Source organism: Colossoma macropomum, unplaced genomic scaffold (assembly GCF_904425465.1).
Source record: "Colossoma macropomum unplaced genomic scaffold, Colossoma_macropomum, whole genome shotgun sequence".
NCBI classification, from domain to species: Eukaryota; Metazoa; Chordata; class Actinopteri; order Characiformes; family Serrasalmidae; genus Colossoma; species Colossoma macropomum.
In genome coordinates, this window is record NW_023495303.1 from 1,354,786 (window position 1) to 1,380,517 (window position 25,732).

Sequence of the window (25,732 nt, forward strand, 5' to 3'; positions counted from 1 at the left end):
AATTATGCAGCAAATTTTAAAAATCGGTGAATTTTAAAAATGTTAAAAAAGGAGAATTCTACCAATTTTTCAAAATTTCTGCATAACTCAGTGTGTGAGCTGTAAACAGAGATTCAGAGCGGTTTGGTGTGAAATGGTTCAGATGTCTTTACAGTGGTGGTGATAGGAACCAGGGGTCGCCATGACTACAACACAAATATAGACATTTTATTTACTATCCAGAACCACCAGTGAACCTACACGAGTCTTCTGAGTTTATATGGAATGTTGATGATGGAAAATAGTGGAAAATATGAAATAATAAGTTTTCTTTGGGGACTATTTTGCCTCACAACACCCTGCATATCATGTATCCCTCCACCATGAATGGAGTTTAAGGCCAAAATCTTCTCAAAACTATCATAAAACAGCGTCTCAGTCATCAGGCAGTGAATTCATAACCATCTCATGTAGTAACTTTCTGTGAGGGAGCTTTTAGAGGTGGACGTCTGGTTCCTATCACCACCACTGCGAACAATTCTCTAGTTTCTCCAGAACGGAGCATTTCACACCAAACCACTCTGAATGACTGTTTATATATCTTAACCATTTAAATATGGAGAATATTTGAAAAATCGGTGGAGTTGCCCTTTAACTGCTCTGAACCGGAACTGAGATTGTCTGCAGTGTTGCACTCCGGACGCTTTAGAGCGACGCGCTCACTGAAACATGTGAATTACCAAAACAAACCACGCGGTTTAAAGAGCAGAGAAGTTTCTGTTAAAGCGGTAAATCAGAGCAGAAATGGTAGGAAAAATAAAGCGGGCGCGACAGAAGCTTCACCACGGAGCTGTGAGGGTGGAGACGCAGAGCGGCTCCTCACAGAAGCTGGAGAAAGCGCCTGTAAACGCGCAGTTAAAGGAGCCAAACACGATAATAAAGCCTGCAACTCAACCAGAACCACAGCCAGCCAGACCTGCTGAGGAGACCCCGGACCTAAAGGTACCGAGACCCTCAGCCCTTCAGCAGTGATCCGTTTCTGACTACAGGGCCGCTCTTGGCTGGATATTTTTGGGTGGGGTTCCACTGTGTGTGTTAAACCTCCAGCAGCACCTCCTCTTTGGTCGGCTTTAGGGTCGAATTTTGCTGAAATAGCGCGGCGCCAGAATGTGTCTGCTGCCCATTTAAGGTGGAACGGAAATTTGCGCCTTCCTGTGGTCAGAAGCTGACCAGTGGGGGTTGGGGCAGAGGAGGGTTGATATATTTTACAGAAACAGTTGAGCTGTAGTCTGTAATTGTGGCCCTATGTAGTGGAGCTATGTTTAGGTGTTTCTGATAAAGTGGCCAGTTAGTGGAAGCACAAGGTGGGTGTTTCTAATAAAGTGGCCAGTTAGTAGAAGCACAAGGGTCAGTTAGTGAAAGCACAGGGTGGGTGTTTCTAATAAAGTGGTCAGTTAGTGAAAGCACAGGGTAGGTGTTTCTAATAAAGTGGTCAGTTAATGGAAGGACAAGGTGAGTGTTTCTAATAAAGTGGTCAGTTAGTGAAAGTACAGGGTAGGTGTTTCTAATAAAGTGGTCAGTTAATGGAAGGACAAGGTGAGTGTTTCTAATAAAGTGGTCAGTTAGTGAAAGTACAGGGTAGGTGTTTCTAATAAAGTGGTCAGTTAATGGAAGGACAAGGTGGGTGTTTCTAATAAAGTGGCCAGTGAGTGGAAGCACAGCGTAGGTGTTTCTAATAAAGTGGCCAATTATTAGAAGCTCAAAGTGGGTGTTTCTAATAAAGTGGTCCGTTAGTGAAAGCAAAGGGTAGGTGTTTCCAATAAAGTGAACAGTGAATGGACCCTCTTACCCTGGTACCAGTATGGCATGAAGAAGTGGGCAGCGCCGTGAAACGTCCACTGCTCCAAAGCTCCAGTAGTTTTTCAGCAGTTTCAGTCTGACGTTATTTTCTATGTCATTCCATTTATATGGATGTCCAGCCATTTGAACAGACCAGGTCACAGTAACCAAGTAACAGCTTTAGGTTTCACATCTCATTCACTTTACTCTCCAGCAGGCCTTTAACTTCCCAAAGGGAATATTTTCCGGGACCAAAATCACTCCGGAGGCTCTGGTCCAGACTCTGAAAGTCGATGAACCTTCACCAGTCCGAACCACCAAGCAAGCCACCGAGGAGCAGAAAGGTGAGAGATCCAGCTGCTTTATCACATCTGGACTGCAGATTTATAGTGATAAGTCTTCAGTTAGGAGATTGTCATTACAATTTGTGGCCACTAGATGGCAGCTGTTATTAAGATATTAAACAAGAACAGCTTCTCTTTAACTGAGCTGTGATTTTATGATAAAGCTGCATTTCCACGTTCACATTTGTAGTTGGTGTAGATTTATAGAAGACTAAATCACTTTAAAATGTATATATAAACGAATCAGGCATAACATTCTGACCACCTCCTTGTTTCTACGCCCATCTGTTTCTCTGATACTTTGTTAGCCCCCTTTTACCCTGTTCTTCAGTGGTCAGGACCCCCATGGACCCTCACAGAGCAGGTACTATTTGGGTGGTGGATCATTCTCAGCACTGCAGTAACACTGACGTGGTGGTGGTGTGTTAGTGTGTGTTGCGCTGGTCTGAGTGGATCAGACACAGCAGTGCTGCTGGAGTTTTTGAACACTGTGTCCACTCACTGTCCACTCTATTAGACACTCCTACCTTGTCAGTCCACCTTGTAGATGTAAAGTCAGAGACGATAGCTCATCTGCTGCTGCACAGTTTGTGTTGGTCATCGTTTACCAACAGGGTAAAAGGGGGCTAACAAAGTATCAGAGAAACAGATGGACTACAGTCTGTAACTGTAGAACTACAAAGTGCACCTATATAGTAAGTGGAGCTGATAAAATGGACAATGAGTGTAGAAACAAGGAGGTGGTCATAATGTTATGTCTGATAGGTGTATATAGACATAACATTTTCCAAAAAAGTTCATTCTGTCCCAGAAATGTCTTTAGGAATGGGCTGATAGAGCCGTAATCATCAGTAAACTACACAACATAACTCCATAAAAGCTCCTTGTACTGTTAGTGTGGCTCAAAAACTTTTTACATTTACTACAGTTTTATTATTAGTGTGCACAATTAGTTTCTGACCATAGGACCACTATAGGTGTTTCTAATAAAGTGGCCATTGAATGGAAGCACAAGGTAGATGTGTGTGTGTGTGTGTGTTGAGGTTGGTAAACACTCCTGTTCTAATTTTAGTTCTCTGCAGTATAAATAACTGATGCGTGAAATAGTTCAGCTGCATCTCAGCGCGGCTGCCCTGCAGACTGACTGTCCGAGAGAGAGAGGGAGAGAGAGAGGGAAAGGGAGAAGGAGAGGGAGAGAGAGAGAGAGAGAGAGAGAGAGAGAGAGAAGAACCTCCTTATATTTTGCTAGACTGTCCTTAATACGAAAACATGAGAGAGAGAATGAAAGGGATAGACAAAGAGAGAGAAAGAAAAATACAGAGACGTAAAGATGAAGAGACAGACGGAGAGACAGAGAGACTAATGGAGCAAGACAGAAAGGCAGACTGAGAGAGAGACTGAAAGGCAGAAAGAGAACTGAGAGAGACAGACTGAGGGAAACAGTGATGGACTGAGGGAGACCAAGATGGACTGAGAGTTGGACTGAGGGAGATAAAGATGGACTGAGGGAGACAAAGACAGACAGAGAGAGACAGACTGAGGGAGACAGAGTCGAACTGTGGGAGACAAAAGGACGAACAGAGGGAGACAGACGGACTGAGAGGTGGACAGAGGGAGACAAAGACAGACAGAGAGAGACGGACTGAAGGAGACAAAGACAGACAGAGAGAGACGGACTGAGGGAGGCTGAGAGACGTACTGAGAGACAGACAGAGAGAGACGGACTGAAGGAGACAAAGACAGACAGAGAGAGACGGACTGAAGGAGACTGAGAGACAGACAGAGAGAGACGGACTGAAGGAGACAAAGACAGACAGAGAGAGACAGACTGAAGGAGACTGAGAGACGTACTGAGAGACAGACAGAGAGAGACGGACTGAAGGAGACTGAGAGACGTACTGAGAGACAAAGAGACTGAGAGAGACAGACAGAAAGACACTGGAGCGTTACTTTAAATGAATAGTGAGACGCGAGTTCAGAACTAAAACAGCCCCAGTTCTCTGTTATGTGGATGTTCTGCTGTCCCTGATTTATAGATCAGTATTAATCCAGTCAGTTGACCAGACACTCGGCCAGTCCAGTAAAACGCAGCTTCACAGACAGTTTTGACTGCCAGGAGATCTTTTTGACTTCTGAACCAGTTCTGGCCTTTACGGGTCACTGCACGTGTGAGAGGTCAGAGGTTTTATGTGTCACTTCTGACCTTTATTGATCAGAACCGTTTCCTTTTAGCTGCGTCCTCCCTCATCTATGACTGACCCATCGACCGTAACAATTTACCCATTAATCCTCTGACTTCACACAATCAGATTAGAATGTAATATAATAAAAAACTGCAGTATTTAATGTTGTGAAGGGAAAAAACTGTTTAATTAAAATTTTTGCTGAAATGTCACTTTAAACGTCCCCAATCTGAACTGTCCTCCTCACGGCTGCGTCCAGCGCCGGATCGATCCGGCTGCATTTCTGCTTTGACAGGGCGAGATCTTTAATCGGAGGTATCGGTGTCTCGCCTCGACCCCAAAAAACCGCCTCCTTAACCCCCGCCACTTCTCCACTTCTCCTCCGAGAGACAGAGGGATAAGGAGGTGGGGGGGAGACAGAGGCAGATAGAATGTTCTGTCCATCCTTAATTGAGCCGTGTCCATTTCTGCCAGCTTTTGGAAGACGATATCCTCTCTGGGCAGGATGTGGTGAGGTGGGGCAGGGTTTTTTCCCCTCATCCCTCGCTCTCTGCAAACAGACGAGTGCAGGCTGAGGTAGGGTGTTATCGGAGGAGATGCCTATCGCGCTGCTACAGCACATTAAACATGCCTGTTTTGCTGCTGTGGGTGATGGAGAGATTCATCACTTTCTCAATCTTTCCTGCTGCTTTGCACTTTTTTGGCTTAAAGCGATAGTTACCCCCACTGCCACCACCACCCCCGCTGCCCCCACCCCCACCACCCCCCAACCTAGATGAAGTTGATAAGTCAAGACTTGTTTGGGTGTCTGAAGTTTGCTTTTGTAGTTTGGCACTGGAGCTACGAGGCCAATGCAGCTAACAAGTAATGGGAGCTTATAGCCCACCAATTAGCAATGTGCTAACTGCATGGCTAAATTTAACCATTGCTATGCCTGGTGAACATGCTAACTCGCCTCCCGCAGTGGTGCTGCAGTCGTCTATATAATGAGGTATTCCGATTTAAAGACTAGGAAACCCTCCTCCTTATGATGTATGCCGAAGGTGGGAGGAGCTTCCGATAAACCAGCTGCTTTGGGGTTGATTTTTGTGGGTGGGCTGTTTTGAGATTGAACTGTCTTCAAATCGTTTGGGCTATCATAACAGTGGCCTAGCATCACTTTAGCAACCACCTGGGACACCATAGTATGGCCTAGTAATGCATTAGTAACCACCTGGGACAACATAGCAATGCCCTAGCAACACCTTAGCAACCACCTGGGATAACACAGCAATGAAACGTGAAAAAAACCTTGTCTCTAGTATCCATTTAATGCTGAATGAAGATAAAACTGCTGTTTTCTTTTTGATTTAGTTTGATAACTGAGGTAGGAGTTGTATTGACGCTATCTGTGTTGTGTTTATTAGCCTATCTTAGCAACACCTTAGCAACCACCTGGGATAACATAGCAATGGTCTAGCAACACCTTAGCAACCACCTGGGATAACATAGACATGGCCAAGCACACCTTAGCAACCACCTGGGGTAACATAGCAACACCTTGAAATAAAACACCTGTATTTATTGGTTTTACCTGATAAAAAGAAGTAAAGATTCTGTATTTTATGGAAGTTTACTTACTGATCCACACAGTCACTAACCCAGCGGCTGGGCTGCCCAAAAATACCAAAAATACAACAACAAAAAAAAACAAAAATACAAAAAACAAACCTGTGCTGTGGAAATAACCCAACAAATTGACCCAACAAGCTACCCAGCTGTTTTTAGAATGTAAAGCTAGCATGGTAGCTAGCTATCTAGATACTTTACCTCAGTTTGGCTTCTTTTTATGGTTAAAAGGTAAAAAAAAAAACTGGTCTCTAGTATCTATTTAATGCTGAATGAAGATGAAACTGCTGTTTTCTTTTTGATTTTGTTTGATAACTGAGGTAGGAGTTGTATTAATGCTATCTGTGTTGTTTATTAGCCTATAGCTCAGCGAGGTTAGCAGTCAGGGTTGGTTGATACCACAAGGATTCACCATAACTGTCTGACTGTGTTTGTGTAGTGTGCGCTGAATAAAAACATAAACACTATAAAATAGTAAATTCAGTCCAGCCGAGACTGAGGGATGCAGTGCTGAGCTGTGGAATAGGGTATAAGACAACATATCACATTTTTAGTGACCTCAAATAGGCTTAGCTGATGGGCTGATGTGGTTTCTGACACTGTTATCTGTAAACATGGAGAAAAGTACATGATGAGAGACACTGTAGGATCTCAGTTCGTGTCAGTAGTTCTCCCTCATGTTGTTAGGGATTTTTTCCCGATGCTGGCTCCCTCACCGAGGCTCAGCGTGGGAGCGGAGCGGCGTGATTTTGCTCGGAGCGCGGTACAGCTTTCCGCAAAGTCGGAGCGTCATTGTTGTCGCTCTTGCTCCAAAATCACATCGCTGTTCTGCCGCTCTGAGCCACTGCTGAAGCAGTGCAGGAGAATCAGGCGAAACACAGGAAAGACAGCCTTACTGCTACAGAGCTGCGTCTGTCCAGGCTTTACAGATAGTGACCAACAGAAGTTTTGAGGGGAAAAATCTGTAACAAAAAACAAACATTTCTCACTCAGTAGCAGTAATATTAATAACAGAGTAGGTCCAAAACATTAAGAAACCGAAATGAATGAAGAAACTGTTTACATTTACTGCTGTAAGTCTTTCTGAATTGGCTGGATGTTGATACATTGCTTTAGTCATCATCTGCATCATCCCCTACTAAACGGAGTCCTTCTGCCTCACCGCCAGCACTCTTTGTTCTCTATACTTCAGTGTTAAGGTCACCTGCCTCACTCACTGACTCCTGAAACTTATAGTTTGTCTTCAACATTTTATCTGCATTTCTTTTCATTGGGCCTCATTCACCAACCATTCTTCAGATTAAATTTCTTCTAAAAAACCATGAAGATTCTGACATCACCATTGTGTTCACCCATCCAAATCACTGAATTCAGGTGGTCCAATCACTTCCATGGCCCCAGGTGTATAAAACCGAGCCCCTAGGCCTGCAGACTGCAGACTGCTTCTACAGACATTAGTGAAAGAATGGGTCGCTCTCAGGAGCTCAGTGAGTTCCAGTGTGGTACCGTGATCGGATGCCACCAGTGCAACAAGTCCAGTCGTGAAATTTCCTCACTACTAAATATTCCACAGTCAACTGTCAGTGGTTTTATAACAAAGTGGAAACGATTGGGAACAACAGCAACTCAGCCACGAAGTGGTCGGCCACGTAAAATGACAGAGCGGGGTCAGCGGATGCTGAGGCGCATAGTGCGCAGGTCACCAACTTTCTGCAGAGTCAATCGCTACAGACCTCCAAACTTCATGTGGCCTTCAGATCAGCTCAAGAACAGCGTAGAGAGCTTCATGGAATGGGTTTCCATGGCCGAGCAGCTGCATCCAAGCCTTACATCACCAAGTGCAATGCAAAGCGTTGAATGCAGTGGTGTAAAGCGCCGCCACTGGACTCTAGAGCAGTGTAGACGAGTTCTCTGGAGTGATGAATCACGCTTCTCCGTCTGGCAATCCGATGGACGAGTCTGAGTTTGGCGGTTGCCAGGAGATGGTACTTGTCTGACTGCATTGTGCCGAGTGTAAAGTTAGGGGTGTGGGGTTGTTTTTCGGGAGTTGGGCTCGGCCCCTTAGTTCCAGTGAAAGGAACTCTTAATGCTTCAACAGACCAAGAGATTTTGGACAATTTCATGCTCCCAACTTTGTGGGAACAGTTTGGGGACGGCCCCTTCCTGTTCCAACATGACTGCGCACCAGTGCACAAAGCAAGGTCCATAAAGACATGGATGAGCGAGTTTGGTGTGGAAGAACTTGACTGGCCTGCACAGAGTCCTGACCTCAACCCGATAGAACACCTTTGGGATGAATTAGAGCGGAGACTGTGAGCCAGGCCTTCTCGTCCAAAATCAGCGTCTGACCTCACAAATGGGCTTCAGAAAGAATGGTCAAAAATTCCCATAAACACTCCTAACCCTTGTGGAAAGCCTTCCCAGAAGAGTTGAAGCTGTTATAGCTGCAAAGGGTGGGCGGACATCATATTAAACCCTATGGGTTAAGAATGGGACCTCACTCAATTTCATATGCGTGTGAAGGCAGACGAGCGAATAGTTTTGGCAGTGTAGTGTAGGCTTAGCTGATGGGCTGATGTGGTTTCTGACACTGTTATCTGTAACCATGGAGAGAAGTACATGGTGAGAGACACTGTAATGTCGATTCCTCTCAGTAGTTCTCCCTCAGAGCATCAGTATTGTTGCTTCCGCTCCAAGATCGCTCCAGTATTGCTTCATCCCGTGAGCCAGACAGTCGTAGTACCTCTACTTCTGTGTGACATGCGTGGTACGGCAGCGTGATCGCTACAGCTGGCACATCACGGCACCGATCGCAGCAAAGTGCTACAGATATTGCACACAGTCAGTCTTCCGTCATCCATTATGCTGCACAAAGAGAATTTCTGGCTTGTGATTGGGCCGCCATTTCAAGCCTTAACGTTCCAAAAAAGCCAGTAGCACAGAATATTTGTCATTTTTTGTTTAGTAACAGCCATAAATGGTATAATAAATGGAATAAAGTGTTTAGTGTCATGTCAATACGTTCATGACATAAAATATCATGACAATCATATGGAGCAGGTTTTCTCTGATGTGTGATCGAGAGGCGAAAATAGAGAACCCAGTGCTGAAAAATGTCCGCTTCTCCACTTATATGCGCTGGATGCTCATTAGCAGGCTGGACAAGCTGCCTTAGGACAACGAGCAGTGTAAATAAAATAGAGCTGACAAACTGAAGTCCTCAGTGTGAAACACCCGGGTCATTAAATCTGGGAGTCGCAGTCCGACAGCGCTGCATGAAAGTTTACGCTTTAGCATTACACCAATCAGGCATAGCATTATGACCACCTCCTTGTTTCTACGCTCATTGTCCATTTTATCAGCTCCACTTACTATATAGGTGCACTTTGTAGTTCTACAGTTACAGACTGTAGTCCATCTGTTTCTCTGATACTTTGTTAGCCCCCTTTTACCTTGTTCTTCAGTGGTCAGGACCCCCATGGACCCTCACAGAGCAGGTACTGTTTGGGTGGTGGGTCATTCTCAGCACTGCAGTAACACTGACGTGGTGGTGGTGTGTTAGTGTGTGTTGTGCTGGTCTGAGTGGATCAGACACAGCAGTGCTGCTGGAGTTTTTAAACACCTCAGTGTCGCTGCTGGACTGAGAATAGTCCACCAACCAAAAATATACAGCCAACAGTGTCCTGTGGGCAGCGTCCTGTGACCACTGATGAAGGACTAGAGGATGACCAACACAAACTGTGCAGCAGCAGATGAGCTATCGTCTCTGACTTTACATCTACAAGGTGGACTGACAAGGTAGGAGTGTCTAATAGAGTGGACAGTGAGTGGACACAGAGTTTAAAAACTCCAGCAGCACTGCTGTGTCTGATCCACTCACACCAGCGCAACACACACAAACACACCACCACCACGTCAGTGTTACTGCAGTGCTGAGAATGATCCACCACCCAAATAGTACCTGCTCTGTGAGGGTCCATGGGGGTCCTGACCACTGAAGAACAGGGTAAAAGGGGGCTAACAAAGTATCAGAGAAACAGATGGACTACAGTCAAGAACAAGAAAAGTATGTATGGAACAGTAAAGCCACCACTGTCCAGGAAGAGCCCTCCAGCCTGTTTGAAGATTCTAAAGACCACCTGGTTGAGCCAGAAGATTACTGAATAATGTTATGTGGACAGATAAGGTCAAAATGGATTTTTATGGTCTAAATGACAAAAGTTATGTTTGGCAAAAACCAAACACTGCATTCCAGCATAAGAACCCCAACTGTGAAACATGGTGGTGGCAGTATCATGGTTGGGGGCTGTTTTGCTGCTATCTGACTGAGACAGCTTGCCAACATGGAGTTGTGAGTTCTAGGTTATATCAAGAAGTTCTTCCGGAGAATGTCAGGGCATCCGTCCATGAACTGAACCTCAACTGAAGGTGGGTCAGCGACCTTAAAAACGCTAGTCTACAAAGAATGGTTGAAGCAGAAGGAATGTCAAAGTCCAGACCTTAATCCAATGTCAAAGCGGAATCTAAGGCGTGGTGTTTAAGAAAGCCCACCAACGTAAGAGTTCAGGCATTTCTATAAGAAAGAATGGGCCAAGATTCCTCCAAGTCAGTGGAGGTCTGATTAACAGCTACAGGAACCGTTTGGTTGAATTGCTCAAGGGAGTCACACCAGTTCCTAAAAGTAGGTTCACCTACTTTTACCAACAAAAACCTTGTTAGGTTGCTTAGTTGATTAGTTACTTGTTTGTGTTTTCAACTCTCTTGTCATGAGTTGGAAATCTGATCACATTTAGGTCACATTCATGTAGAAATTCACGTAATGCTAGAGCTTTCCAGCAGCACTGTATATTATTTTACAGCTCATCAAATGATGGACTTGGTGAGGAAAAACTCCTATAAAGATGAATATTTAGAGCTAAACTGCTGTAGGCTAATAAGTGTATATATACCAATGCATCTGTGTTCATGACATCATCCATGAATCCAAAACGAGCAGCATATATGGAACGAAGGTTATGCTTTGAACTTTTTACAGTGTTTACATACTACATCAAACTCATTTGTTTTAAAAAATGCAAGGTTCCATGACATGGGCCCTTTAAATCCATCCGCAAGCACAACTCATGTGGAATGTTCTTTGGCACTGATTGATTTAATTAGCTTCAGTTTGGTCTGTTTGGAGATGACGATGATGATGATGATGATGATGATGTAGCTGGCCCTCCAGGCTCTTCGCTGCTGGGAATGAGATAATGAGCTGTATTCTCTGTAATGACTCTGTGGTGCTCATGCATGCTTAAAAGTGCCGTTCTGTATGTGCCACACTTCACTGATCTGGCATACGTGTGGTTTATGGCCGTTTTTAGCCTCCCATCCCCCAATATCTTCATCACCATCATCATAATTACATAAGAAAAATGTGATTAACTAAACTACAGTAAATCGGTTGAATTGAAAACAGTTGCATACGTCCAGGTATATACACTGATCAGGCATAACGTTCTGACCACCTCCTTGTTTCTACGCTCATTGTCCATTTTATCAGCTCCACTTACTATATAGGTGCACTTTGTAGTTCTACAGTTACAGACTGTAGTCCATCTGTTTCTCTGATACTTTGTTAGCCCCCTTTTACCCTGTTCTTCAGTGGTCAGGACCCCCATGGACCCTCACAGAGCAGGTACTATTTGGGTGGTGGATCATTCTCAGCACTGCAGTAACACTGACGTGGTGGTGGTCTGTTAGTGTGTGTTGCGCTGGTGTGAGTGGAGTGAGTGGACAGCAGTGCTGCTTTGTAACAAACTTGACATCGTAACAATAGAAGAACCCTTTTGGTGGCATATAGAACCCTTTTCCAAGAGGTTCTGTATAGAACCATCTACAGCACATTCTCCATCAACCTGAAGAACACCTTTCACGATGCATAGAACCCTTTAAGGGTTCTTTGAGTTCATGATTCTATACAGAACCATTGCTTTTGCTCAAGAACCCTTGAAGAACCATCTTTTTTGTGTAGTTATATGTAATTATGTGGTTTACATTTAAGTAGTTCTGCAATGTAAATCATACATATTTACATTTACACCATTTGACAGACACTCTTATCCAGAGCGACTTACAATTTCATCGTTTTTACACAGGTAGGTGAAGGTAGTGTTAGGAGTCTTGCCCAAGGACTCTTATTGGTATAGTGTAGGATGCTGCCCAGGTGGGGACTGAACCCCAGTCTACAGGGTAGAAGGCAGAGGTGTTACCCACTACACTACACCAACCTCACATATAACATGATGACAGTATGAATTCGACTTCTAAGAGTATTTTTTTTATTTTAAAGTCATAATAAATAACATAAAAATGAACCTGTTTAGCTTTTGATGAATATTCATTGACTAATCTGAATATTCATCAGCTATCATTACAGCTGTTGTCCACTTTGTCAGTTTCAGCGTTAGATGTTTTCGTGATAACGGGCTCTGTGATGTGTTTACGCTGACTGAAGTATTGTTGGCTGTCTGATCGATCACTGCCGAGAGATTAAGCTCCGTTTACTCCCAGGAGGCTTTGGGGCAGCGCTGAGATCGGCACGGTCTCATTTTACCTCAACATGATAAGACCCTCGAGACGGGACATGCTCTCATGGATCACACATCGACTCTCACTTTGGAGGCTCTTTGTTCAAAAGGTTAAGAAATGGAAGGAGTTTTTCTTCAGACCAAGAGTTCATCTAAAAATGAGCAGTTTACCCCCCCTTACCTCAAATATAGTCGCTCAGCTAAGACATGTTTCGTGTCTGATTGAGGCCCAGTGTCCAGATGAATTAGATCAGGGGGCAAAATAAATAGCAGAAGCGGCACAGCTACGTCTGCCCAATAAACAACTGACGGAATAGGTGGTGTTAGGGTGTTAGTGTTAGCACTAACCTGTTCCACTTGGCATTATACTTAAGCAGTAGAACCCGAGAGGGAGTGCGTTATCACAAAATAACATCACGGCTGTGATTTGGTCGCCGTAGATCATCACAGCCATGATGTTATTGGCGATAACACACTCCTCGAGCGTTCTACTGCTTTAATACAACAGTTAAATAAATAAAGTAATAAATTAATAAACTGGGCCGTGAACGCGGCGTTTAATATGTTTTAATGTTGGCAGTTAATTATAGTTCCTTAACAAGCAGCTTGTTGCTACGTCAGAGTAACGAGCTCCGCCCACTCGCTGCACAGCCGGCAGTTTGTTCTCCAGCTCCTTACACTAAATTCCCAAACTGTCATCACCACTGAGCAGCTTTTCAGTCGGCAGCTGTGACAGAAGAACAGCTAAACAACCTGGAATCAGCCAGAAATGAACCCAATACCATTCGCCAAACGTGTAGTTTGATCTTCAGAGTCTGACCAAATCAGACTGAGCCATAAAACTGCCACAATATCAAGTTTAGCTCAGTTTTGTCTTTTTCTGCCAGATCAGTATTAATGTTGTTTTGTTCCAGCCAGTCTGTAAAGCATCTTACAGCCCATTTAGTTTGGCGAATGGTGTTGGGTAAAAAGTAAAAACATTCAAATGGCTTGAGCATCTCCTACAGCTGTCAAAGTTGTTGCCTAGCAACGGCATCTCAGCAGAGTGATAGAGTTTGTGAAAAAAAACGTGATGTTATGGCGAAATAACAGCACAGTTAGAATGCTTCTCAACCAATCGGCTTGCATGGCTGGAACTAACTGTTGTATAATTGCCTAAATCATTAAACAAAAACATTTTTTAGTTGTAAGACATAAATAAACATGATAAACTTGCTTTTCCGACTCCCAGGTGGTTGCCAAGGTCTTCCTTGTTATCTTGGGTTCTTGCTGTAGTATTCCAGGAGGTTGATAGGGTGTTGCCTCGTGGTTGCTGTGATGTCCAGTTGCTGCGTGGTTGTTTTAATGTTCTAAGTTGTTTCCAGGGCTTTGCTAAGCAGTATTTTTAGTATTCCAGGTGGTTTCCAGGGTATTACTCAGTGGTTGCTGTGTGTTTGCCAGGGTGCTACTAATGTACTTTATACACCAAATTTATCAAAACGATTATCAACTATATAATCAACTATATAATCAACAGCTGTTTATAGCTGGTAACTTCAAGTATTTTTAAGGTCAAGCCAACTTTAAAGTACAGTATATGGACAATGTATTGGGACACACCTCTTAATAGTTGAATTCAAGTGTTTCATTCGGTCCCATTGCAACAGGTGTATAAAATCAAGCACCTAGCCATGCAGTCTGCCTTTACACACATTAGTGAAAGAGTGGGTCATTCTAAAGAGCCTCCTGAATTCGAGTGTGGTGCTGTAATAAGATGCCACTGGTGCAACAAGTGAGTTCGCAAATTTTTTCCCTCCTAGATTTTCCACAATCAACTGTGAGTGGCATTATTAAAAAGTGGAAGTGTTTAGGAACCACAGCAACTCAGACCATGAAGTGTCAGACCATGTAAAGTTACAGAGCGGGTCGCTGAGTGCTGAGGAGCATAAAAGACACCAACGCTCTGCTGATCAATAACTGCAGAGTTCGAACCTCCTCTGGCATCAACATCAGCACAAATACTGCACCAGGAGCTTCATGGCAGGGTTTCCATGGCCAGCAGCTGGATGCAAGGCTTACATCACCAAGCACAATGCCAAGCGTCAGCTGGAGTGGAGTAAAGCGCCGCCACTGGACTCAGTGGAAACGAATCCTGTGGAGTGACGAATCAGCTTCTCTATCAGTCAGTCTGATGGACGAGTCTGGGTTTGGCGAATGCCAGGAGAACGTTACCTGCCTGACTGCACTGTGCCAGCTGTAAAGTTTGGTGGAGGAGGGATGATGATATGGGGCTGTTCTTCAGGGGTTTGTCTAGAACCCTTAGTTCCAGTGAAGGGAAATCTTAATGCTTCAGCAGATCAAGACAATTTGACCCTGTGTTTCCAACGTTGTGTGAACAGTTTGGGGACGGCCCCGTCCTGTTCCAGCATGACTGAGCCCCAGTGCACAAAGCAGCTCCATAAAGGCCTGACTGGGTGAGTTTGGTGTGGAAGAACTTGACTGGCCCTCACAGAGCCCTGACCTCAACCCCATCAAACACCTTTGGGATGAACTATAATGGAGATTGTGAGCCAGACCCTCTCGTCCAACATCAGTGTCTGACCTCACAAATGCTCTTCTGGATGAATGGACAAAAATTCCCACAGACTCTCTCCAACATCTTGTAGAAGCTTCCCAGAAGAGTAGAAGCTGTTAGAGCTGCAAAGGGGGACCAACTCCATATTAATGCCTATGGATTTAGAATGGGATTCATAAAAGCTCCTGTAGGTATAATGTGGAGGTGTCCCAATACTTTTGTCCATATAGTGTGTGTTCTCTTTGGGCCCTGCAGTGGACTTGACCTTGTTTTTATCCGAGACTGTTTTTCTCATGCGTTCTGGGATCTTGTGCCCTATTGTTTGTGTGTGTGTTTTCCTTAACGTCATCTTTATCCGAGTGCTGGGCCTCTTCTTTGATTGGACATCAAGGCGTCCACTCTCGGGGCACTCGTGGGAACTACTTAATCTCTTAAACACTGCATCACACTGGGGGTTCCATATAGACGAGTGAACGCACTCATATCACACACAGCCTCAAAATTACACATATGGAACGAGCATGTGGTTTACATTAGACCCACTAATGTAATAACAATATTCATATCAACTTTACCCCCCACCTCACACACACGTCCACATCCTGTGCCGTGGCGCTGTTAGTGTTGTGGCAGACTGGCGGGCTGTTCTGGCTGATAGCGCGGCTCCATCCGGGAGCAGGAAGCTACACACAGCTACAATAACAGGCTGCGCTAATCGCTGCGCACACAGCTAGCCGCTAACAGGCTATCTCCTCCACTCTCCTCACATGTGTCCCTGTATCAGCAGGGCCTGATACTCCGTTTCCCCTCAGTGACACTGTACTGTTTTCACTGAATGACCGCACGGAAAAAATGGACATCATACTGCAGTGGTTTTATCTAATTGTTGGGAACCTTGACTTGTGATGTCTTGGATTCTGTGTAGATGTATTCATATTCAGTTTGAGTTTATGCTAATTCAGATTGTTCACATTGAGTTTATTCAGCTTGTTTAGTTTGAGTTTATTCAATTTCAGATTGAGTTTAAATTAAACTTTTAAAATCTAATTAAACTTATTGAAATTCAGATTGAGTTCAAATTCAGCTTCTTGTAATTGAGTTCATTATAATTTAGATTGTTCAAATTCAAAACTGAGTTTATTCAAATGTGTTTGTTTATTTGAATTGGGTTATTTTTTCTTTAATGTACGTATTCATGTATTTACTTATTTTCTCCAGTTTGTTCATAGGCTGTTAAATTAGATTGTTGAATTTGAGTTTATGTTAATTCAGATTTGCTGACTCAGTTTGAGTTTTAAAATTGAGTTTATTCAAATTGTGCAAATTGACTTTATTCAAATTGTGTTTTTTTCAAGTTCAAATTTAGCTTATTCTATTTGAGCTCGAATTTAGCTTTAGTTTGTGTTTATTCAAATTTTAAATTCAGATTGTTCAAATCGAGCTCAAATTAAACTTTTTGAATCAAATTGAAATCATTGAAGTTCAGATTGTTCAAAATGAGTTAAAATTCAGCTTCTTCAGATTGAGTTCATTATAATTTGGATTGTTCAAATTCAAAACTGAGTTTATTCAAATGTATTTTTTAAAATTTTTTATTCAAATATTTTTTTTCTTCTTAATGTTCATATTCGTGTATTTACTTCTTTTCTCCAGTTTGCTCAAATTGAGGTTATTAAAGTTCAGATTTTTGAATTTGAGTTTATGCTAATTCATGTTGTTCAGTTTGATTTTATTTAAGTTCACTTTGTTCATATTGATTTTATTCAAATTGTTCAAATTGAGTTTATTGAAATTGTTCGGTTTTTGTATTCAAGTTTACATTATTCAATTTGTGTTTATTCAATTTCCAGTTGTTCAAATTGAGTTTGTTCAAGTTCAGATTGTTCAAATTGAGCCCAAATTTAGTTCATTCAAATCAAGCTCAAATTCAGCTTGGTTAGTTTGTTTATTCAAATTAAGGTTGTTGAAATTGGGTTCAAAATAACTTTTGTAATCAAAAATCATTCAGATTGTTTGAATTTGAATGAAGTTTATTCCAGTTCAGATTGTTCAGTTTGAGTCTTGGTCAAATTCAATTTGTTTAGTTTGAGGTTATTCAAATTTGGATTGTTCATATTTAAGTTTATTCAAATGTCTTTTTTTCAAGTTTGATATTTTTTTCTAATTTGTTTATTCAGATTGGTTTTGGTTTGAGACGGAATAATTCTGTAAAATATTTTTACAGATTATTTACAGATGTTATTGTGATTTTGAGCTTTAGTTTGACATTAGTCACTTATTCTTGGAGTAAATAAGCTCTATAAATATATATAATGCTGAAAGATGAACATTTGTGATGATATTTCAGGACTTAACCAATAAAAATGACAGTATTCAGATGTGATTAAAATGCCAGTGAGCAGTGAAATACAGCAGTTTATTATTTCTACTAAGTGTAATAGTGTTTAATACAACTGTCAGAAATTAGTGTTTAATTTTAATAAAACGCTGTAGTGTTTAATATTAGTGACAGGCAGTGTTGCATAATAATGAGAAATAAAATAAAAATAAAATTGAGTGCTTAATATTACAGTTGGAGAGAAATACGTTCGTGTTTAATGAAAATGGATTTGGGGTTAAATGTTACAGATTGTTTAATTTTGCAGGTCCCTCAGAAACGTGAAATGTACTTTGCTGCTACATTTCCATTAAATGTTAAATTCCATTAAAAGCTTTTAATGCTCTCCCATTAAAGCTCAATTCAGAAACCCAGACTGAGTAGCCGGAGCTGGACGGGGTGCGTTAATATTTATGGTTTCTCATTCATGCAGGTAGAGAAGAGAAGAAACAGCAGTCGAAGAAGGAGAAGATGAAGGAGAGGAGACAGCGATGGCTGAACAGTGAGTCATCGTGTTCTGTTTTTTTCCCTTTTCTTTCTTTTGCTTTGTTTTGTATCTCAGTATTATCGAAGGAAATAACGTTTAAAATTGTAAATATTAAATACATCACACTCTGATCCTGATTCCTCAGATTTAACTAAGCTGGGAATGTTATTCTGATCACTTCAGTAAAGCTGTGATTAAGAGATTCCACAATCTCCGCTTTGATGTTACTGTATATTACATATGAATCACCTTCCATAGGAGTGGAATTATGAGATTTAGACTTTAGTGTTTATTACTACACTGTGAGGCTTAAATAAGAGAGGCTGTTTTTTTTATGCTCGTGGCCTTTTTTCATGCTCTGAAAGCTTTTTCCCTGGCGCTCATACTCATCAGCCCATATTTAGCAACGTTATCACTCTCTATCACTGTCCCATCTCTATGCTCTATATGTCTCTGTTATCAGAAGAAAACCTCGTATCTCCATTTTTGATGTTTTTCAGTTTTTGACATAATACATGTTGCCCTTTGCATTGTCTGTAAATTTCATAATGAATGGACTAAAAGAAATGACCTAAAATGACATGGAAAAACTCTGGTTCCATTGACTTACATTAAAAGTAAAGTATGTTTTTTCCTTCTCCTGTAAAGTTACCATTTTGGAGGTACAAGGTTTTATATCTATCTATCTATCTATTTATCTAGCTATCTATATATATATATATATGTGTATATATAACATATTGAAGAAAAAGAGAAGGAAGAGTAATGTAAAACATAAAATGTACCATAACATTTGAACAGGCCATGTTGTGTTTTACTTTCCTCCAATATGTTAAATTGTTAAATATGCATAAAGTGTTCACTTATTTCCACTTAGAAACATGGAATTCGACCAGTGGTGCCTAAACTTTTACTTACGAATATATATATGTATGTATGTGTATATATATATATATGTATATGTATGTATGTATTTATGTGTGCATTTATGAATGTGTGTTAGATCTATTTTAGTAACAAATTATAGTGTAATCTTCTGAAAGACATTTTTGAAGAACACTATTTGAAACCTACCTACTTTTTTTTTTAAATATAATTTGCTTCTTTTAAAATGCTTGATAAATTTCACTTTTTTTTTATTTATTTTTTTAATTTACTATTGTATATTGTATACAGGACAACCTTTAGAAACTCTTCCATGCTGCTTTGGTTTGTCTGTTTGAAATGGCTTAAAATAATCTTCTCTACGTGCAAAAAAAAAAAAATAATAATAATAATAATTGTGTCTTTAAAACCTGCAGATCACATTTTGAAAAATAATCTCTGTCTGATATCTGCAGACTACATTTGTCCAGTTTAGTCCCTTTTGTTTTTATAATTGCGTTTTTGCAGATGTGTAACTCTGAGTGCTATTATCTCTGTTTAATTATTTATGTTATGAGATTTATTGCAGTTATTTTCTTCTTGCCTCTGTATTGGACTCCGCTGTTCTGCGGCGGTGCTTGGCCCCCTTGTGCGACTCGGTGTCGTCTCGTCTGCAGGCTTCCTAGCGCCGCAGCGTCCTCCGTTACCCGTAACTGCGCTCATTGGAAACTGAATCTGCTGAGCCAATCAATGCGCTGCGTAACACTAGCCCAGCAGGCTGATTATAATTAGGGCTTAATGGAGATTTTGACTCTCTGCAACCCGACGCAGCAGCGCTGGAGGACAGGCAGCTATTAAAAAAGGGGGCGAAATGTATCGATCGATTTCGCTGTCATGGTCAGTGGACGCGTCAGCGGGGAGGAGCAAGCTGACCTCTGCGTGTCCGCTGTTAGTTTGAGTACGGCCCGAGATGACGGACACAGCGCTCCACCAGGAAAGTTTGGTGCCGGTCAGTGTGTGTGTATCCGGGAATGATTCAGTTTTCCGGAAAAACAAGTAAGATTCCGGTTGGAGGCTCCTGATGTTAATATTCAGCAAAAATGTTTGCATTAAAGGCTGGATGAGAATAACACCATCATCAGGGGGCCAATCAGGGGGCCAATCAGGGGGCCAAGCGACACCACAGAACATGCAGCTCGCATAAATGAATCTAAAATCATCAGTAGGCCGACATGAAGGCCAGTTCAAGCGCTACCTTGTGTGGTATCCCATATTAAACAGCCTAAAATAATAAATATTTGCAAATAAAAACCTATTTCAGCCAATCAGAATAGAAAATAGCTTATAATATCATATCATACCATCCACAACCTACTCCATATAGTCTATACAGTCCATATATGGAAACTAAGCTGCAGAAAACAGCTCATTTTGAACTCACTGTTTCTGTGATGTCACAACTCATTTACATATATTCACCTATTCAGCCTACAGCGGTTTAGCCCCGCCCACTCATATTAAAGTTCTAAGGAGCATTTCAGCTTTGAGAGCTTTTCAAATGAGGCACAGTACAGGTCAGCTAATCAAAGCAGAGCTCATTTGCATGTATCAATCTTAAAGGCACAGTAACAACCAGACTGTTTAGTTCTGAGGGGTAAATAGAGGTTGAAAGTGGTCGTGTAGAAATTATGACTATTTTTGGTATATAAAACCACACAGATGTTATGAGGGGAAAAAAATAAAAGGCAGAAATGTTAGATTTGGGCCTTTTGAGTGTTGACTGTTTTGCCGTGTGTGTGTTTGTATGTTGGCCTTAAATAATGCACAACACCCAGTCAGTGTGCTTTAGTGTAGAAACTAATTGGCTACACTTCTACAGTATTATTTCTCTTAGCTTGTTGCCCTGCATTCATTATATTTCGGTCATATGTACTTTTGTAGGCTTTGTTTTCTTGACCAGGTATTGGGCCAAATTTTTTTTCCAGTCAAACCAACAACCAAATCCTGTTTCCTCCATTCCATTCGTGGGGCATTTACTAATGAATCAGAAGGGCTATTAGCAAACACCCAGTCCCTCTGTGACCACTCTTAATAAATCTGTCTGCAGGCTGTGAGTCATTAGGAGACCACTGTTCTGAGAAGTGAAGCCCTGTGACCGTATTTGGTGTTATTTTGGAGTTCTGATGTAAAGCAGTAAACTACGAGAGGTTGTGCGTTACAGTGATTTTATCACGAGTGAAACTATCCTTACATGGGATAAAATAACTGTAACGTACGGCCCCAGGTGGCTTATCGCCTTGGTGAAACGGCAGACATCAAATATAGGTGGGTTGGTTGGTGGGTGGGTAGGTTGGTTGGCTGGTAGGTGATTGGTTGGTTGGTTGATATGTAGGTTGGTTGGTTTGTTGGTAGGTAGGTAGGTGATTGGTTTGGTCGTAAGTAGGTTGGTTGATGGGTAGGTTGGTTGGTTGGTAGGTAGGTGATTTGTTGTTTGGTTGGTAGGTGATTGGTTGATTGGTAGGTAGGTTGATTGGCTTGTTGGTCGGTAGGTAAGAAGGTTGGTTGGTTGATTTGATTAATAGGTAGGTAGGTTGGTTGGTAGGTGATTGGTTGGTTGATATGTAGGTAGGTTGGTTTGTTGGTAGGTAGGTAGGTTGGTTGGTAGGTGAATAGTTTGTCGGTAGGTAGGTTGGTTGGTAGGTTGGTTGGTTGGTAGGTAGGTAGGTTGGTTGGTTGGTTACAGCAGCACAAATATGGTCAAGAGCAAAAATATTGCTGTGCGCTATTATACAGATGCATAAATAGAAAGTAAAGATATATAATAAAATAAATGTTAAAATAACCATAGAGTATATTGTGCAGTACAAAAATAAGTAAAATTTCATAAATATTATACAGGTGACAGTTCAGTGTTGCATGTCACATTCAGTGAATGAACCAAGTGACTAAACACTGTAAAGGATAACATTTGTTAACAGTTGTCCAATAAGCATCAGTGTATGAACAAGTGGCAGTACAATATGCAGTATGTATAGATGTAATATAATAAAATGCATAATTTCTCAATAAGTATTTTATTTTTAATCATGATAAATAATTATTCCGAAAAGAAATGTAGTGTTATTGTCGCCGGTTATCGACTCCTGAAGGAAGATAAGAGCGTTCAGTTGCTTGTTGGACACTGCAGGCATTTCGTGGCCTTTGTCATATAATAATGAACATATCATTATTGTCCTCATGGTGGTGTTTAATATGAAAACATGGGCTCTGTAAGTAGCTTTTAATTCCCATTCTTACATTAGCACTAAGCTTTTCTGCACTGAAACAAAATAACAAAGAGCCGTTCAGGATTCAGTCTTTATGTTGCAGTTTTGCTGTGATTCATATAGAAAGTGCTGTAACTCAAAGCCTGTGATGTTAATGCAGGAGTTGTTTAGCCTGTTAGGGTCTCAGTTTAAACGGAACCGGGTTCTTTCTTCATCAGAGCACTCAGTGGTCCATTAGGCAGAGATTATTCCATTAATAGCGTGGCAGCTTGTTTGTTCTGAGACCTCGTTAAACTTTACCTGATGACCACCTGGACGCAAATAACTTGAGGTTTGGTGAGATGACAGTTTTCCGACTGTCCGAGTTGAAAAGTGTCCTAATGCATGTCTGTGTGTGTGTGTGTGTGTGTGTGTGTGTGTGTGTGCGCGCAGAGATCAGTGCAATTAAAGTGGCCCGTGAGCAGCAGGTGGCGCTGGAGCGCAGGAAGGCCACGCCGGTGGTGGGGGATATGAGGGTGCTGGCCGACGCTCTGCCTGAACTGACCCAGCTGCTGCCCTCGGTCAGAGAGAGCGCTACTGCATCAGCACAGAGGAGACACAAAGGGTACAGTAACTACACCTCTCTCTCTCTCTCTCTCTCTCTCTCTCTCTCTCTCTCTCTCTCCCTTTTCTTCATTCTGTCTTATTATTTCTGTCTTACTGTTTCTCTTTTTTCTTTCTTTTTATTTCATATTCATTTCTTTCATTTTCTTTTTTCTTTTTCTTCTCTTTTTCTTACTCTTCCATTTCTTTTTCTCTTTCAGATCATTTTTCTCCTCTTTCTTACTCTTCATTCAGTCTTTTCTTTCCTTTCTTTCTTTCTTGCCATCTTTTCCTTTCATTCTGTCCGTTTTCTTTTACTTTCTTGTTCTTTCTTTCTTTCTTTCTTTGCTGTTTCATATTCTTTACTTTTTTCCTTTTTTGCTGTTTCATATATATTTTTTTTTTTTTATATTTATCATTCTTTTTCTCTTTTTTCTTTTTTCTTTCTTGCTCTTTCTTTTCCTTTCATTCATTCCTTGCTTTGACTTCTTTCTTTTTTCTTTCTTTTATTTTTCCTTTGTTTCATATTTCAGTTTTTCCTTTTTCTTTTGTTCCTTACTATTTTTTGTCTTTTGTTCATTCTTTTTTTTCTTTCTCACTTTTCTATTTCTTTCTTCTTTTTCTTTCATCTGTTTAATTTTTTCTTTCTTTTTTTGTACTACCATTATCATCCTCCCTCTCTCTCTCTCTCTCTCTCTCTCTCTCTCTCTCTCTCTCTCTCTCTCTCTCTCTCTGATAAAGTGCATTTAACACTATAAACTCACTTGTGTTTGAAAAAGTGTTTGTTCCTTGGATCCACTGACTTTATTATTTTTTATCTCTCTCTCTCTCTCTCTCTCTCTCTCTCTCTCTCACAGTCCGGTCAGGAAGAAAGCAGAGCCCACAGACTACTACCAGATGAAGCCTGCGCAGAAGAGAAAACTGCTGTAAGAGCCAATCAGAACGTTTACATTTAAAGCCATAATTTGGTTAAAAATCTAATATACACTGTTTAACCACCCCCGCCCCCCCATGCACAGCCCACCCCCTCAAAAAGTTTGCTTCTTCAGTTTTACACTAGAGCTACAAGACTCATGTAGCTATCACGTAATGGGAGCTTATGCCCACCAATTAGCGTCATGCACAGATCATCACACACTCACCTCAGACCATGTTTATCTATCTGTAATAGACTTTGATCCTGTGGTTTCAGAGACTGTACGACACACTGACACCACTGTTTTAGCTGTGGGATGTTTAAGTTTGCTTTGTGCTTTGATCTCAGGGAGACGGAAGCGTCCCATTTCAGCGAGGCGATGAAGGACCCCACCTTTAAGGCCAACCCCCTCGCTGCGATTGGAGAACACCTGAGGAAACGCCTCAGACAGGAGGACGAGCAGAGTTAATCCCACCAGCCCCCCCTCCCCCCACAGACTGTTCCATACCCATCCCTCCTCTGTTCCCAACACGCTGACCAACAGTAACTCAAAGCCACACTGGACACAGCAGCCCTGAATGCTGTGGGCTAATTTAAAACGGTGCCATAACCACAGTAGCCTTATTAAAGGGCCAGTCCAGCACGGTCAGGACTTTAAAGGGCCCATATCATAGAAAACTCAGTTCCCTTTATGTTAACATATAAACATTGTTAATGTTTCAAAACATACTGTTCATTCCTCAGTCTGTAGAGTCCACATGTAGGAACTAAGCTGCAGCCTTAACTGCAACCTGCAGTTTTGAATTCATTGTTTTTGTGATGTCACAAAAAAACAACACCTTTACATGTATCCAATAGGTCAGACTACAGCAGTTTAGCCCCGCCCCTTCACATATAAGATTCAAGGAATGTTCTAGCGTGGATGACTTTGTGAATGAGGCACTATACAGGGCAGCCAATCAGAACAGAGCTCATTTACATATATGTCTTAAAGGGACAGTAACAAAAAAAAAAGCCTGTTTAATTAAAAGGAAGAAAAAGGTTGAATATGGTCATATAAAAAATGAATTATGACTATTTTGGGTGCATAACTTCATAACTGGACTTCAGGGTTGAAATATAAGATGCAAGAAAAATGTAGGATATGGGCCCTTTAATGTTTCATTCTATTATACTAATCAATTTAAGCAACGTTATTTTTTTTTTTTCGATGAAAGAAAATATGTAAAGCTGTTTCCTGGGCAGTATGTGTTTATTTGCTTGAAACCATAAGCACAAATAAACAAATATGTAATTTATTGTGATTCTGTGTGTGTCATTGTGTTCATTTAACCATTTGCTCTCACTGAGAAAGCTCAGTGTTACGGTTACCATCTAATAGCTAATCCTTCAGTTAAATCAGGTGTAAAAAGAAAACATTCATTTCACTTTTTTACTGTTTATTTGTATTTATATCATATTTTACATCCACAAACACACTGCCAAGATAAATAGTCTTTCATTTTTGTAGGTACATAAGTTTTGCACAGTACTGTATAATATACTACCATTGAAGTTTGGAATTACTTGTCATATCAATAACTTATTTCATATGCAATAATAATGTAATATAGATTTAAATGTTGTAAGCTAGATAATAGGAAGTTGTTTAGTATTTAAAGTATTTTGGGATTAAGAAGAAGTTATTAAATGATAAATCATTCTGTAATTTTCTGCTTAATTTTGAGATTTGATAACTTTTGGGAAAACAAATCATTCCGGAAATTGAAGTGATTACAGTTTTATTCTTGATGTAATCCATTTTTTAGAATCATCTGCGGCTCCATTCATTATTCTGACGCTGAAGTTGCACAGGACTAACAGAATACTTTGTACATTTTTCTGGACTTAAAGTGCTTTTATTTTATTACAAACATTGATTCCAAACTTATATATATACTTATATATATATATGGAACCAGACTTATTTCCAAGTCATTCTGAGCCATTTATTTTGGTTCATTCATCATAAAATTTACACACCATGTAAAGATCAACAGATATTTTTAAATTATGTTACAAACTGAAAAATGATAATATATATATATATATATATATATATATATATATATATATATATATATATATATAATAGATAACACTGACGTGGTGGTGTTGTGTT

The 25,732-nt window shown here is 41.0% G+C and overlaps 1 protein-coding gene across 2 annotated transcripts; it reads left to right on the plus strand.

The window, feature by feature from the left end:
* Positions 1-679: 679 nt before the first annotated feature.
* On the plus strand, positions 680-24,875 carry fam207a (family with sequence similarity 207 member A). 2 transcript variants are annotated; one of them, XM_036562066.1, is made up of 6 exons: positions 680-981; positions 2,033-2,162; positions 17,890-17,958; positions 22,506-22,677; positions 23,513-23,581; positions 23,920-24,875. In XM_036562066.1, the coding sequence occupies exons 1-6, from the start codon at positions 784-786 to the stop codon at positions 24,038-24,040; spliced, it is 759 nt and encodes a 252-aa protein (XP_036417959.1). In that variant the 5' UTR covers positions 680-783; the 3' UTR covers positions 24,041-24,875. The 2 variants fall into 2 exon arrangements, with proteins under 2 accessions (XP_036417959.1, XP_036417960.1); XM_036562067.1 differs by having other exon boundaries at positions 2,036-2,162.
* Positions 24,876-25,732: the final 857 nt, after the last annotated feature.

Excerpts from the sequence above, each read along its gene's own strand:
- fam207a (XM_036562066.1), top strand. The coding sequence starts at position 784 with ATGGTAGGAAAAATAAAGCGGGCGCGACAGAAGCTTCACCACGGAGCT. Across the intron at positions 982-2,032 it reads AGGAGACCCCGGACCTAAAG|CAGGCCTTTAACTTCCCAAA; the intron begins GTACCGAGACCC and ends TTTACTCTCCAG. Across the intron at positions 2,163-17,889 it reads AGCCACCGAGGAGCAGAAAG|GTAGAGAAGAGAAGAAACAG; the intron begins GTGAGAGATCCA and ends TCATTCATGCAG.